Raw genomic sequence first — 16,622 nt, 5'->3', positions numbered from 1 at the left:
AATAATTGATTTGTTATATTTATTTCTTCGTTCTTGGCTTTCACTCTAATTTTGGGTTGCTGGTTACTTTGTAAGCTAGGGTGTCTAATGTTTTACCTAAAGTATTTTTTTGATTATTACAATTTCTTACAAAAATTTTACTATATTTATTTAATTACATTTTTATAATGTGCCTCTTGTTGAAATAATCTTTATTCAGCCACTTTTGGCTAATAATGCGATCCTCCCGTTGAATATTGAGCAACCCTTCCTTAAGCTGACGGCGCATGCCGACGATATAGCTATGTTTACTGAGAAACTAAAGGAGGCTATAGAACACATAGATAGGGAGGCAAAACGCTTTGGGTGTTTTTCCGGGTACAAGTTAAATCGGAATAAAACTCAAGTCCTGTTAAATTTTCAGCCAGAGGATGTAGTCATGGGTGTTTGTGAGAAGGCTACTTATTTGGGGGTACAAATCTCTTCCAAAATCGAGTTAATATATTGTCTAAATTATGTTTTTTTATTGAATATAGTTGAAAAAACAATTAAAGACATGGCATAAACTTCCACTGAGTGTCTTGGGCAGATGCAAGTCATTAAAATAAAGATACTCCCCAAATGTCTTTATTTTTTTAGGTCTATTCCTTTGCATATTCCGAACGTTTCTTTTAGAAAGTCAGACTGCGTTCTTAGTAGTTTTATCTAAGGGTATCGGAAAGCAAGAAAAGCCGTAGGATTAATGAAACTTCCATATAACCAGGGAGGGCTAGATCTACCCGATTTTAAATTCTGTTTTTTTTTGGCTTTTGTTGGCCGCTTTCGGAGCCTTCTGAATTCTAATCTAACGGAGCCTTGGCAGTGGCTGATTTTGGGTGCGGAGAGTAGGCTGTTTCTTTATCACATTAATGACCCCAACTATTTTAAACGTGTACGGTTTAAGACCATACAGGAATCTGTTTATATATGGAAAAATATTGAGACCAGACTCTCTCTCCCCTTACTGCATAGTAAACTTCCCATATGGGGTAATCCAATGCTGCCCGGCATTTATCAAGATAACATTGTCCTTCAATGGGCCAAATATGGGGTACACTTTTTGGGACAACTGTTTGATAGTAATGGCATGAAGACATTCGAGAACCTCGCCGTAACATTTAATATACCACAATCCCTTTTTAAAAAAAATATCTGCAGGTTAGGGACCATTTGGTTAGGAGGTTAGAAATACGGATGGTTAGTGGAGCTAGTATGTGGGAATGTATGGTCCGAATCAGCAAGCAACTATTAGCAAGTTATAGCAAATGCTGTGTCAGAACAGGACAGATGGGTGTGAGAAACTGGCACTTTAAATGGAGTGAGAATTTGGGGGAGGCTATTACTATTGACAAAATGAAGGTTGCTTTTCATAATATTTCTCGATTTGTACATTTAACTACCCTACAGTTGCAGCAATTTCAGACACTGTGTCATCTTTATCATACACCAGAAAAAAATGCTCGATGGTCTCAAGATGAGAATGTATTGGGGGGGGGGCTCAGAGAAGGGCCCGTCAGAATTGCCCTAAATGCGGCCAATATGCAGCAGATATTGTGCACATGTTTGTGCTCTGCCCTTTGTTGAAGGGGTTCTGGGATAAGATTCTGGTGACTATCTCGAACAGATTAGGGGGGGGATTTTAGGCTGTCAATAACAGAGAGGATGATAGGATATAGAAAAGATGCTGGGCAGAAGGGTCCTATATTGTTAATAAGGATTGTTGCTGCACGACTAGCGATAGCTAGAGCTTGGATCTCTTCTAAACCCCCTACGGAGATGGAATGGTGATTAATTCTTAAAGAAATTGGCGAAAGGAAAGAGAGAAGGCTCTGCCTAAAGTTAGGGGAGTTCTGGCTCTTCGGAAATATAGATATCTGTGGGGGGTCTTAGAGTAGGAGAGCTTTAAGATATCTTGCTCCCAAACAAAGAAATTATATGAATTAATTTATTGCCTAGAAAAGCAGCTCAACAAGGAATGCTATTGTCGAAAAAAAATGTATATCCCTGTGCCAATTTGTGCTATTTATGTTATATATGAGTATGCTATGAATATGCTATATGATTCAATCGTTGTTCTATCTCTCCCTTGCTGTTGTTTTTTTATGTATCTTACTTGAATGTATGATTACAATATCTCCTTTTTTGACACATAAAAGAGTTTTAAAAAAAAGAAACAATCTTCTGATTCTTTTATTTTGATTTGTATAATTAAGATTGTTTTAGATTGTGAAGATTGTGAGGTTTATTGGAGCTAGTGTGAGTGGAGTTTGTTTGGATATAAATATGATATTTATTGCTTAAGTTTTTATAAAATGGGGTAATTGTTTTCAGGTGTAATTATTCATTTTAATATTATATAATATAATAATTAATTATACTATTTAAATTAGTTATTTTACATTCTGTCATATAATTTAATAAAAATGTTCTTTTGAAAAATTCATGTTTATCTATTTGTGCATGTAAAAGTTCATTTCATGGTGAAATTATGCGTAATGTTGTTTCCTCAAGGTCTGGCTGAGTATAGTGTTTTATTGTTATTTTTGGATTACTACTTTATTTTTTTATTGAAATACTGTCTTTTTTTGTTTAAAGTCAAATGAATTTATAAATTATGGAGCACTTTATTTGGAGGTTATTAATTATATTGGTAAATTTGGAGAAAAAAAATATGCATTATTTTATGAGTTAGGTTACATCCAATTGCTTTGTTTGGCTTTGTTTTTTGTTTAATATATGTTAGTGTTTGTTTTTAGATTAAAGAAATTCATGAAAATATATCATATGTTAACCATGAATATAAAAAAGTCCTTTTTAAATATATTTCATTTCAACCACATCATCTACTACTTTTAAAATTCAAATGCTATTTGAAAATAAGAGTAAGATTGATACAGTTCACCCTGTTCCAAATGTGTACACTATCCCTAAAAATGTTTTGAGCTGGATGTACATGTATATACATTTATACATTTAAAATTGGAATTAAAGTAATACACCTTGTAATCTTCCTTCCCTTATGCATTTCATACAATGTTTGTGGGAAAGTTGTTACAGTGAGGAAGAGGTGTGGCGCCGCGGCCAGGGCGACTGACGCTGGAATCTAGGGACCACGGTTCGATCCCCGGCTCCGGCGGCAGGTTAGCCCAGCACCATGTGACTCTGGGCAATAGCTTGCTTAATCTTCCCGATGGCCCCCAGCGCCTAGAGACCCTTACGGGTGATTGTGCGCTTTACAAATGTGGACTTTTACAGTAGTGCATTTGATCTCTTGAATATTATTGAACTTTCCTGTGTATATTTTTTGGCCTAGACTTAGAATGGTAATTCTCACACCCCCATCACTTCATCTATTTCTACTTTCCTTAGGAGTTTAATAAATAGATCTGATTTTAGCATTTATTTCACTTTTTGGAAATGTTATTGTTGTAATTTGAATGTTTTAAATATTTTATAGATGGTTGTGATACTTCTGATATAATTTGAAATTGCTTTACAATCTAATTATTTATATTTTTTGCATTGATTGAATAAATTGGGAAACAATATTATACATTTTAATATTTTAAATTATCCTTTTTAACTTTTAAACATGCTTTTATATTTTTCCCAGATACAGATACATTTATATGTTTAATGTTTGCATATCTTTAAATAGTGTGTATGTTTAAATATTCACACTTTTTTCCCAGTTTAGAAAGAATTAGAATTAGTGTTACTATCGTTTGCATAATTACTTCCATTTTATGTCCCAAATGGGGCCTATTCACAAAATGCATTTTGCAGTATATTTAGTTAATAGTACAATAATACTACAAAATGCTATTCACAAGCCTAACTTTGGTGTGCTATGCCTTTCAAGGAGAAAAACAAGTACAGGTCATACGGTACATCCTGGACTGTTCCATGCTAGCTAGACTGATTGCAAGAAAAACCTAGAATCTGTACCACTGAACTTGGCTTGAAGGAAACAAATGAACTTGGAAAGTTCAGAACTCTCCCCCCCACAACCAACTGGGTTGGTCCCATTTCTTGCGGTGAGCAATATGCCAAAACCTAAAACATCCTGACAACTGCTCTTCTCACAAGAAGTTACTGAAAAAGAGAAAAACATACAATATAATAATGTAAATGATGATGAAGGAACTATGTGTGATTAAAACCACAGTTGTCTATGTATGAGAGGACATCGAGGCCCTCACATCTGAAATCAGATCATTGAGGACAGAGTTGGCCTATTTTCAAACACAGCTAGACACTGCTAAATCGAAAACTTATGCCATAGAGTCTCACTTTGATCGGATCTGAGAGGAGGCTGGGATCTCCACTATTATTGGAGACCTCTACGAGGACAATACCCTGTTACCCTTTAACGATCTAGTGGATCGGCACTAGCTTCCCAGGAGGGACTTTCTGTTACATGCCTCTCTGATGACAGCCATCCGTAAACATTGGAAGAAGGGAATGGTGGAACCACCGATCTTGTTGCTATGCCAATATGTAGTAATAGCGGCCGGGACGATCAAGGCAGTCACTTGCCTCTATAGGCGGCTCACCCAGCAGATAAGGAGGCCCTTAGAGAGCCTGCTTATTAAATGGGAAACAGACCTTGGCTGAGAAGCTGTGGGAGGCACTAGTAGAGAGAGCATGGAAAAGCTCTAGAAATGCACGATTCCAGAAAATCAAGTATTTTGTTCTCCATAGAGCATATCTCACCCCGCACAAGATTAATGAGTATTCTGGAGTCCGATCAATTTGTCTGTCCGCGATGTAAATTAGAAAACGCCGAATTTTTAAATATGTTTTGGGATTGCCAACTGCTAGAGGGGTTCTGGAGGGGGATACTGACTACACTGGGTGACGTAACGGAAAGAGACAATTCACTAATCCCGGGATATTGCCTGCTGCATTGGTTTCCTCACACTGCCCGGAATAAAGTTACCAGAAAATGTATAGATCTGGGGTTAGTCCTGGCTAAACAAGAAATTAAAAGCCACTGGAAGGCGGCCAGTGCTCCTAGTATCTCGAGGTGGCAGAGGGAATTTATGAAATGGGCAGGTTGTGAGGGTATTTTTAGGCTGAAAACTAGATAATGAAAAAATGCTGGAAGCGGCGAGAGCTTGGGAGGCATTAGTTGAGCTGCTCAAGCGCCCAACAGATGATACCTAACCGCACCCTGAGCGAGTGGACCTGTGAGCGAGGGCTGCAACATTGCCCTATTGGGTTGTGGCCTATGGGGAAAATGAAAACATATAGTACATAGCGGCTTCCCCTTGCTAGATACTTCCCTATTGGAATTACTGTGTCTGTTGTCTAACCTGGCTGGGTATGATTCTCCATAGAACTACTGATGACCGAGCAACATGCCTAGGGGGCGGGGGTTGGGGGAGGGGTGAGTTGCATAGGGGGGAGGAGAAGTGAAGGGTACGTTATTCTTATCAATTGTTGTGATCTAAATAAATTCGGACTGGGGCAAATTAATGAGATGCCGATCTCCTAACCATAACAACGCAGCGCATAACTTCCCTGAGAACTCAAACTCGAACACTATACTTTGTTAACAATTTCCACATGGGCCATTCATGGTGGACTCTGACGTGGAAAATATACGCCCAGCAACCATACTTATTGATATCTGTTAATGGTCACAAGATGTATGCTCTAATCCCACTGTCTTACTTGTGTAAATAAAATTCCCTGAATAAAATCTGTTTACAACAAAAAAAATTGAGTCTCACTTTGATTTCTTAGACAATGAGCCTGACATTGGCCAGGGATTATGAATGCTACGTCAAAAGACCATTAACCTAGAGGTCAGATGTCACAGAAAAAACATCAGAATCTCAGGTTTTCCAGAGGGATTCCAAAGGGAGATAGAATAAGCTCAATATCCTCTCGAACATTCTCCTATTCTTCCACGCCAGTCATTGCATGTTTTCAGTGGCATAGTCAGGCCCTGCAGGTTAAAGTATCTGCCTGAAAATAGGGCCACTACCTTAAAGCACCCAATGACCCTAAATCTGAGCAGGTTTTTCTCAGGGGCATGCTCTTTGGAAAATTAATATCTGGTTTGGATTACTGGAGCTGGTTAGGGTGTTTCTGACAATCAAAGGTAAAGATAGGGAATTTAATTAACTAGTAGACCTAGATAAATTCTTATATACACTGTCCCCACCAAATGTAGAACCACAACATGGAAGTTCCATGCAGGAAATGATGCAGCCTATTGCAATGGAAAACGATAGTAAATGTTTTCAAAGTATATCACATAAGGACCACCTGACAACAGTAACTTTATCTATGGATTGAGACAAGTCTAGATACCCACTCACATGGACAGAAACAATTGCAGATACCCACTCGAATGCTTAAGAGCCAGACCCTGCAGAGCTCAATTGACCACTATACAAAACATATGCTACTTATGCATTTGACTCAAATTCTCAGATGCTGAGTGCCCATCTGCATTTGAACCCATCAGAGGTTGTGTTGTAAACTGAGAATATTGCTTCACAAGTCCATAGGACTCTACACAGCTGAATATACAAAGGCAACTCTCAGTGCTCGGCTCACACTCCTTACCTTTCCTTTCCTTTCTTCTTTATTTCCCTTTTCCTTTTTGGCCAAGCTACAATAGTCTTACTCAATTCAATTTTGCAGCATTGACTCCACTCTGCATTCCTGGAAAGTTCTACGGCTGTATTACATTTTTTACCCCACTGGATAGGATGAGTGGGGAATTAGTGACTCACAAGTTAATCCGTCAAGCTAAATGTTTAGTTTAAGTAGTTGATAAATAGGTCACTTTCCTGGACTAGTACCTCCCATTTCTAAATTAAATGACTGTTCCTAGGCAAGGGGGAATGAGAGAGCACTACACCAAACACCTCATCCTTCCCTTTTCGCTGGCCTTACCTATATACTAAAAGCCCCTGCATTAATAGAAAATGTGCATCACTCATCTGACAATGATATCCCCTTTTCTTCCAGTACTGATCGTGCTGCTTTTAATTTGTGGTCTTTGCCTCTCTCCATTACTGCTGATAAAACAGCTCCTACGGGGTGAGAAGAATCAGAAATTGTACAATACACTTATCATAAGGAATATGGCATGTGGGACACCACTCGCTTTACTCTTACCGCCAAAAGGAAAAACAATGGCAATAATTGCAAGAAGTTCTTCTCTTAAATAGTAAAAAAAAATAAGTGTAGCATTGATATGTGAAACGCACTTCACAACCTCAGACTTAGAGAAACCAGAAGAGGAAAAGGTGTGTAGCAGCTACAAAACAAGACAGCCTTCGGTCCAACTTGAAGGACCAGATCAAGGGACATTTCCCAAGAAATGCAGTGTAGCAATACTTAAAAAAAAAACTACAACATACAGTCCTTAAAATATGAACTGACTGATGGGGTCACTTTACATTTATAAAACAATGCACTCTTGCCACAACACTAACAGTGGGATCGGTCTACACACCAAACACAAGCAAAGCAGGATTTCTAGCTGCACTACCACATGTCCTTATGGAAAAAGAGAAGGCAAAAATAGAGACAGGGAATAATCATAACCTGGTCCTGCATCTCCAGCTAAGAAAAGCCGACAGAAAAGGTACACTCTAAGAATATCTCTGGACAAACAAAGACTCTAACAATTTACAATCACTTGATCCTGGAATGTAGGAAGTTTGAACAAACTACTCTATTCACTACCAAAGTATGTGGTGCTCACAGATTAAAGAGTCCAAGTACTGGTTTCAAGTTTATCCAAGCCTTCTCGCCCTGAGCAAGCTAGCCCTTGGAGTCATTTTGGGGTACTGAGATTAGAAACATGCAGGTCTAGTCCACTCACCTAGACAGGAAGGCATCAGGCAAACAGTACAGCTGTCCAGCAGAGTGGCAGTCCTTTCAGCAGCACAACAGTCCTTCTTCCTGGCAGAGTATCCACAGGTCCAGAAGTTTATTGAGGAGTTGGTGTTCGAAGTCCAATATTTATAACAACAGGATGTTGTGTATGTAAAATGTAGGACATGTGTATTTATTGGGTGGCATGTCCTGGTAGTGACAAACAGCCTCTTTGTTTCTCACTGCTGTGAGGCTTTCTCCTCTCATTAGCTAGCATTGGGAATTCCTGTATATGTTTTAAAGTAGTAATTCCTGATCTTAAATGAGTAGCATTGCCATGTTTGGTATGTTTAAAATGGTAGTGAGAAATCTTATTTAATGGTGTAGCTGGAATCTACATTACTATTTTAGAAATACCACTTTTAGAAAGTGGGAATTTCTCTGTCCTTATGACTCTTTGTGCTTTGTAGCCTGACTCCAATCAATGTCTGGGTGACAGCTACACTTTGTACATACTTTCCAGTGAGCCATTACAAAGGAAGTTTTGGGTGTGACATGGTTACATCTGCATTCATATACATACTGATGGCCTTCTTGGGCTTTGAGAGGGATAGGGCGTTCACAGTTTACAACTGTATAGGCTGTGTCCTGCCCTCACACTAAGGGCTGGTTTATCCCCCACTGAAGTCTGGAGCCAGGGCTGGGTTGAAAGGGAGTATTGTGGACTTCTAAGGTTTCTTTTGAAGTTACCCCCTATATCAAAGACATTTATGAGTATAAGTACAGGGGCTCTGGCCCCATGATTGGAAATACTGCATGGGGCATGTATCCAGATACTGCTGGCTCTACATACTGCACCAGAGGACTGCTGTACTGCCAGAAGGAAACGTCATTGAGACAACCTACTTTGTTATGCTGACCTATTGGGCTGCTGGAGGGACTACCACTTTGCTATGGACCTTAATGTGCTGGCCTGCCTGTTGTCACTCCCTGTGTGCCATCCAAAGTGTTTTCCCAGGAGCTCAGCACATGGTGAGCGCTGTGTTGTCGCTGTCAAGAGTATTGGGACAGTCAGAGGGTAGTGAGAAAGTTTGATTTCAACCCTCTACAGCAGTGGTCTTTAAACCTTTTAAACCCACCCCCATCTTTAAAAAATTCATTTATTATTGCCCCCAACTAATTTTGTCCCTTCTTATAATAGATTAGAAATGTTTAAATATGTTTAAACATTTCAGTTAAGTTTTAAAAATGCAATCAAATACATGATTAACGAACGTTCCATTCTGGTCAGCCAGGCCTACTAAAGTGTAATAGTATCCATAGTGTGATTACCAGTAATGGTGGTGGAGAGAGGCTTGAGTAATATTTGGAGTGCCTTCCCCTTTGATTTTAGTTGTTAATGATGGCCCATTACATAGTGGCTTACTTATATTTTTGTACTTAAAACAAAACACTTTGATCAGCCATAATGCTTCTCATAGTCAGGGCTGGTGCCCCCCCGGATCAATGAAGGCTCCCCATGGGGTCTTCCCCCACCACACCCAGACTTCTACTCTATAGTAATCTCTGTATAGATCTGTTAATATCAAGGACAATATTGTTTGTCAAGCCGAGTACATGTTTGAATCATGAAGTGATGTTGGTGACGCTGTTCATAATGCAGTTAAGCTGGAAATTGATTTTAGTGATATCGATTTTGAAGTCAAATTAGCACTGCTGAAGAATTTGCAGTTGGAGCATATTCAGATCTTGAACAAGAGGTAGGATAGGGATGATCCTTGAGGGATACTATATACAGTATTGCTGGAGTGGGAATCAATGTAAAAAAGACCGTTTAACATCTCTTTCTCACACCAAAAGGGTTGATCCCTACTGGTGATGTTTCCTTTACTTCTCGGTAACAGTAATTTGCAGTCCTTTATGGAACGATCATGAGCTATACATCACATAAATCAAGATCACAATACTATCTATGAGTTCAGTCAATGAGAGTCGAATATACTTTTTAAGGGTTTTGTTCTCATTTGAAAGGTTTAATAAGTTCTTTTTCTTTCCATTTTTTATTTAGTTAGTTTGAGAATCAGTCAGATAACAAAAATTATAGTATAATATGGTTCGAACAAGTCATATCAAATAATGCAATACAGCACATTCCGTAAAGGAAAGAATCCCTATTCGAAAGAATGGGGCGAAATAGGATCGAGATTGAGAGGCGAGAATGAGAGAAAACATGAAGCTCAAATGAGATCAATCAATCAGTATCAGTTGACCTTCCTATAGACAAAGGTTCACCAAAGTAAAAATAAATACACAATAGCAGTAGAAACTGTAGTCAGCAAACAGGTAGGATAGGATGACAAATCGGTCGAGGGAGTGATCTATAACTCATCTTAACTTGCACTCTTTTTTTCGGTATGATGTTTTCTCACACGCACTGACTACAAGAACCCAATGAAGACAAACGGCTACCTACCTCCGGTGGGTGCCTGAGGGTTCTTTTTCTGATTTCGATCACTTCACCTCTTTCCCGTGACACAGCTGAATTGTCTTTTTGCAGCACTGATGGGTGTTGATGGCTGCTCTTTTAGACCACTACTCCTATGGTTCTTTTTGTTAAGTATTGTTTGAAATACTCTCTAGTTGTTTATGATAGGATGACAAATCAGCATTCAAAGTTCAGCACAAAGCTGTTAACATTAATTTTCAGTGTGGACAATTGGCATGGGTCTGGAAAACATCAGGGAAATCGGTTAACCTACTCTAGGAACATGCACTTATATAAACAGTTGAAATAATGTTGCAGTTCTCTTAGCATCTTTTGACTCTTCTTGAGAGCAGCCTTGTCCCAGTCTTTCCCACGTCTATGCACAATGAAATTCACTAAGAATTATCTTAAAATATAAAACATATTTTGAACTGTCTACATATGGAGACTTTCGATTCTCAGACCTCCTTTCCCTTAGGTATGAGCACATTCTAACCATCTAAAGAAAAAAAAGTGTATGTTAGGCCAAACAATAGACTATGTGGAGTAAAAACAACTGCCACAAATATTATTCAGCATCTCATTTCTTCATTATAGAATAATGAAAGTTAAGTTAAAAGATCAACACTTTTTATTCATGCATTGTATTTAGCACATGAAATAATATGAAGTTATTGTATTCAATGATAAAGTATTTCTAGCAAAGCATTTCAAATGTTAATATTAATCGAATACATTCTTTAATACAGTATGAAGTTTTCACTAAAGGCATATCAGGGTAAGGTCAATTCCAAGGATGTTGTGCACATTTCAGCACATTTAACTCTTGCTTGTAAAATGAAGCTTGTTTTCAACATTTTGAGGTCTAGCACTAATAAGTATGGTTATGTATTATAATTTGCACATTGTAATGTTGTCAGTTTAAAATAAATTGCATGTAAACATTGCTCAATGTGTCCTTAACTATCTTAAATTTTATTTCTAATAAAACGTTTTATCAGTATATTTATTAAATCCACATCACTGCCTTCCGAGCCCAGAGGCCCAGGTATACAGAAGACCATACTGAAGAGAAGATCAGGGCATATTCTAATGCCTTCTCTTGTGTTTTTTGAATCCTGACACAAACCTGACCAAAATATCCAGAACCCAAAGTTAGAGTTTTTTCTTTTGCTTACATTGAATGTGTGGTGTAATTTCATGACTTATTTCCGATTTTTGGTAGGTTTTATACTGGACAAATGGCATCCAGAAAAACATTCTACAAACCAAATATACCTCAGCAGAGCTGTTCTTACCGATCAGTGAAGATTACAACATAGAAATTGTAGCAACGACAGAGGGTGGTGATGGTACAAAAAGCAATCAAATCAGGATACCAAAAATGTCAAGTATGTTAAGTACACAAAATAATTTGAAGTCATTAAGTATGGTTTTTCTGTTAGCATTGTGAATTTTACCATCTTGTTGCTGTAAATTCCAGAGTCAATACAATTGAACAATAAACATCTAGCATGTATATGTCACTTTTCATGGGGAGGGGGTTATTCCCAACATGTGACTTCAATCCCCATTCATAACCATATGCAATAGTATTTAGAGCAGTAATACATGAGACATATTTTGACTATCAAAGCATTTCCTTGATTTGAAAATGCAGTTGAAATGCAGCTGATGTATAGTTTGGAATGAAAGACAAATGGTGCAATTAAACTACTGTTAACATTTACCCTTAGAGTGATTAATGGATATTAAATATAATGTACCTAATATCAGCAGAAGTTTCAATGTTAAACATATTTCTGCCTGGAATTTCACTAATGTTTCACATCTTTTGATGATGTGGCCCTTGAGCATGCCAAATTGTACATTTATACCTGAATAGAAACTGTCGGAAATTTCCCTGATCATAAGTGAGGCATAGCAGAGTGGGCGAAGTTAGGTCCTTCAAAAGGACCGGGGCATATATTGACTCTGAGATGGACATTTACTCCAGCTGTCTGGAAATTTGGACTGGTGAGTGAGGATTTATTGCGTCAGGGGAGTGGTCTCAACAACTGCCACAGTTTCTTTTGCCATTTAGTTTTCATGACACTTGGAACTCAGGGGTAGTTTAAATGCCCCAAAACATAATCAGAAATTGACCATGTAGTAAATTGTCTAGAGGTTCACAAAACACCAGTAAATGAAGGCCAAAGATGAGTGCCCCCCAGTCATCTATCGACAATTCTACATTATCTGCTTTTTAAAAATCAAATCTCACAATGTTCTTATTATTTACAGATACACAAACACACACATATGCACACACACACACGCATGCGTGCATGAATACGCAAAGTCATACACGCACCTTCTCCATTTCCATCACCTGCTAAACTCCCAAGAATATAAAGTAAAAAATATGTATGGACACCTTCATTGTGCAAAAGGAGACATAAAAGTGAAATACCTAGGCTGAGTAATATGCACATTAGCTGGAATACCGCAACCTCTCCACATCCCTACAGTATTAATAGGAGTGTTCGTAATTATGCTTCTGGTGTTGTTACTCTTATTATGATGAATATTGTTGCAATCAGAACAATAATAGTAATGATAAGACTGTTTCTTTAAATATTAACAAGATTAATTGCATTGTTAACATCTGTCTAACTCATAGCAAGTGACTTGAAATCAAAAGACAGGCTAAGACTTTGGTCCATACACGTGTTTCAAGGGGCAGAAGAAAAGAGGGAAACGACATAGGAAGAAACCACATTATGGAGTATTACGAGTCTGAGGCATTGTTGTGGAAACAGGGACACTAAAATGTGGTGCTTAGGGAACTAGATAGACAGACAGATATTAAAAGAACTGGTTTAGTGAAAGTAGAGGTTGTTGTAATGTATACAAATATATAAATATATTATATAAATGAACAATCATTTTAAACAGTTGTGGTGCCCATCTTATAAAATATGATTCTTTTCTTTTCTTTTTTTCTAGGTATGGATGCCAGAGGTTCGGTTGCTCCTCTCCTGGATATGTATTCCAACGCTGGCTGCATTTTGATGGCAGTTTTTTGTCTTGTATTAATATGAAACATTTGTAGGTCACTTTTATACTTATTATAAAGAACAGACAATCTTTGCCAGAGAAGAGAGGAACTGCATGATTGACCTCATTCGGACAAGTTTTTGAGCAATTTATAACCAGTGTGAGTTACAAAACAAAAATCAATCATTTTAGATTGATCTAACATGCCTTAAATCTGTGCTTGATGAACCAAAGCGATTTAAATTCTTCAACGGTAGATACTTGAAAAACTGAAATCCATGTTGTACAGAAACGAGCAGCTGTGTTGGTTTAAAAAATAGCAGCTTGAAATTAATTATTTTAGTTGTTTTCTTTGAGTTTTTAAAGACCTGAAAACCGCATTGCAGTACTCTCAGACGATCGTACTAGTGAATATTGTGGTACAAGAATATTGTAGGCAAAATATCGAAGACCAATATATAGATATTTAGATGTACTATGCCTACCCTGAATATATATATATATTTTTTTCTTTACGTGTCTCCCGCAAAGCTGTCAGCCTGGTCCACTAAAAGGGCCTGGTGCTAGGCAACTGGTGCGAGTCCGGTTCACAATTTTTTAAGGCGAGTCTTCTGTAATGGACAAAAAGAAAGACCGCACTCAGCTTGTTAGCTAAAAATGAAGTTCAATCTACAACGCGTTTTTCAACCTAAACAGGTCTTCGTCATGTCCTCCTTTGGAGTTTGATATAAAAATCTATATTTACTTACTTTCAACATTTTGGATTTGATATGTTGTCATCGATATTTGCCTCCCTCGATATTCTGGCCACGAATCCTCGGAGTCAAGATTTGGATATAAGTACTATCCAACACCAAGATTTTCTTATTCATGAAATTTGTTCCTGCTTCAGTACCAACAGGTATATTTTAGAACATGTTTTTGAATGACAGATAATATTTCTTCCTATGGAAGCGAGTTAATTAATATTAATATGCATTTTATTATACTGTTTATGTCGAACATCTGTTCATAAACGTACTCCAATACCTATTGCATTTCATATTACTGAAATATGTGATGTAGTTGAATTAAACTCGGAATAAAATGTTCTTCATAGCATCTGCCTTTTTTAGGTTCATTCACTCTGAATTCTGAGGTAAATTCTATTTTTGGGTATATAATGGTCCTGGTCTATATGAAAGAGCCTATGAAAATATTAATTTATCCATTTATGTATTTCGTTATTTCACCATTATGATGTCAGATGGGAGAAACAGCACCCAACCTGTGTACTCAGTCAATGCTTTACCGTAATGAAGGACTTGTACTTTGAAACGATGTTAAAGTCCTCTGATGGGTGTTAACAATGCTTAATTACCTGTTTCATCAATGAAGGAAAGAGTACATATGACGGGGATTGATAATTATCAACAATTAAATAAGAGCTGCAAGTCGCCATTGGCACCTGGCCTCTAAACATCCATGCTCAGAGTTTTTATTCTCGCCTTGACTGAACTCCAAACTTACATAGTAATCAGAAAGGCTTCAGTTTAAGGCTAACAACATTGATATATGCCCTATTATGCAACTTATGCTGTAAATGTGCTCAGAAAAGTCTTTATAGGCCTGGTTTGACAGCTTGCCATGTGGCAGAGAGCATGTCAGCAGAACATACAACACACAAAGGGACAGTCTTCTTAGCCATTGTGTTATTTGGGAGTTGCAAACATTGACTCAATGAGATTGTCATCACTTTTTGACATCATCTAACAGCATTTAGCGGATATTGTCAGTTTCTGCATGAACATTTTAATTCATTTCATTGATTGCATCTGTTCAGGGAGGCACATGCTTACAGTAGTTTGTCAGATCACTCCTTTAACCATGTGCTACAACATATTAGCACTCTGCACTCCACATCCCAATAACTAGCCCACGTAACACAAATATAAAGTTAGTTGGAAAACTTCTAAACAGATCGGGTTTCCAGTTCACATAATGAACGGCCAGTGCATGTTGTGTTTCCCAATCGATTTGGTGATCCCCGAGGCCTGTCATTCTTGAGAAAGGTAGACAGTCCTGGGATTAGTCAGAGAGCAAAATGGCTCCAAGTCTAGACATGATTCTGACCTTTTGTAGCATGGGAGCACCAAGTTGCTGAAATGAGAATGACTGGAGGATGTAATGATGTTGTTCCTGCTCCACCCAAACACCACACTTCTCTCTGTGTTCCTGTTCTTAGCTTCTGTTTCACTCCCACACAGATATATTTTAGCCTCCTAGCGATGCCCATTGTATGAGGAGCATAACCTACTTCTATCTTGTCAAGGTGGACTGGTCCGTAGATGTCAGATCTTACTCGTTCCTTCCAGCCTCAAAGGTAGACATAATGCTATTTGTTATGAAGCAGGTAATTATACTCATCTTCAAAAAAATGCATGCAGGAGTTACATTTCCTCAAAGGCTCTCATTACAAGTTGGGGAACAGTAGAGTGGAGTGTGTACAACATATGGTGAATACCCTAACCCTAGATGAGTTATATACTGGGTGAGGGAAATACCAACTATTTTGTGTTTTCAACTTGAAAATGAGGTATACCATGAAAAATCAATGTTTATCCCACAGAATTCTGCATTTTCTTTTCTTTTTTTCTGAGTCATTTTCCCTGATGCATTTTGGCAGGTTTGACCGGCCATTATTAGAGGAAAACAGATCACATACCTCTTAAAATGGATCTTGTTGTAAAGTCATCGTAGTTGTTTTGTGGTCCCAGTTGTGTGACACTGTGCTTCTCTTTCTCTCTTGGCTTTTCTCATTCCCTCCTATATCTTTCGAGTCATTTTTAATCCAGGCAATTTTGTTTGAGTAGGATGGTGTCCCTGAACGTTGCATCTTTTACTTAATATTTACAGTTTATGTTCCTATTCTATGTATTGATGCCATGCATCTATATGATGTTAATGTGTACAGCGCATTGGCAGCTTTCTGGTAACGTTGTAGTTTATTAAAATGCTAAATAAAAACCAATGAACTAAATTCTGAATGCAAATATGAATGTTGCCATGAAAAAGGAGTGGGGTCAGATAAAGCTGGCTGAAATTGAGGGTGGCTAGTTGCAGAATTTTGTAAAGAAAAGAACACAACCTTGTATTGAACAAAGAGTTGCCCCTATCGGCTCACATAATTTTAAATATACATATACATAAATATACACAAATATACATATGAACAGAAATGACATGAGTGATGTCA

The 16,622-nt window shown here is 37.8% G+C and overlaps 1 protein-coding gene across 1 annotated transcript in view; it reads left to right on the top strand.

The window, feature by feature from the left end:
• LOC144783434 (contactin-3-like) overlaps window positions 1-16,086 on the top strand; it is a 206,584-nt gene extending 190,498 nt beyond the window's left edge. Inside the window, exons 13-14 of the mRNA XM_078662414.1 lie at window positions 11,574-11,739; window positions 13,337-16,086. Of these exons, the coding sequence (XP_078518540.1) occupies window positions 11,574-11,739; window positions 13,337-13,431 (261 nt within the window). The 3' untranslated portion in view covers window positions 13,432-16,086. The remainder of the gene's footprint in view (window positions 1-11,573; window positions 11,740-13,336) is intronic.
• Window positions 16,087-16,622: the final 536 nt, after the last annotated feature.

The sequence above is a fragment of the Lissotriton helveticus genome, chromosome 9 (genome assembly GCF_964261635.1).
Source record: "Lissotriton helveticus chromosome 9, aLisHel1.1, whole genome shotgun sequence".
In the NCBI taxonomy this organism is placed as follows: Eukaryota; Metazoa; Chordata; class Amphibia; order Caudata; family Salamandridae; genus Lissotriton; species Lissotriton helveticus.
Note: the sequence above shows the minus strand (reverse complement) of the source record. Positions and strands in the feature narration are given on the sequence as shown.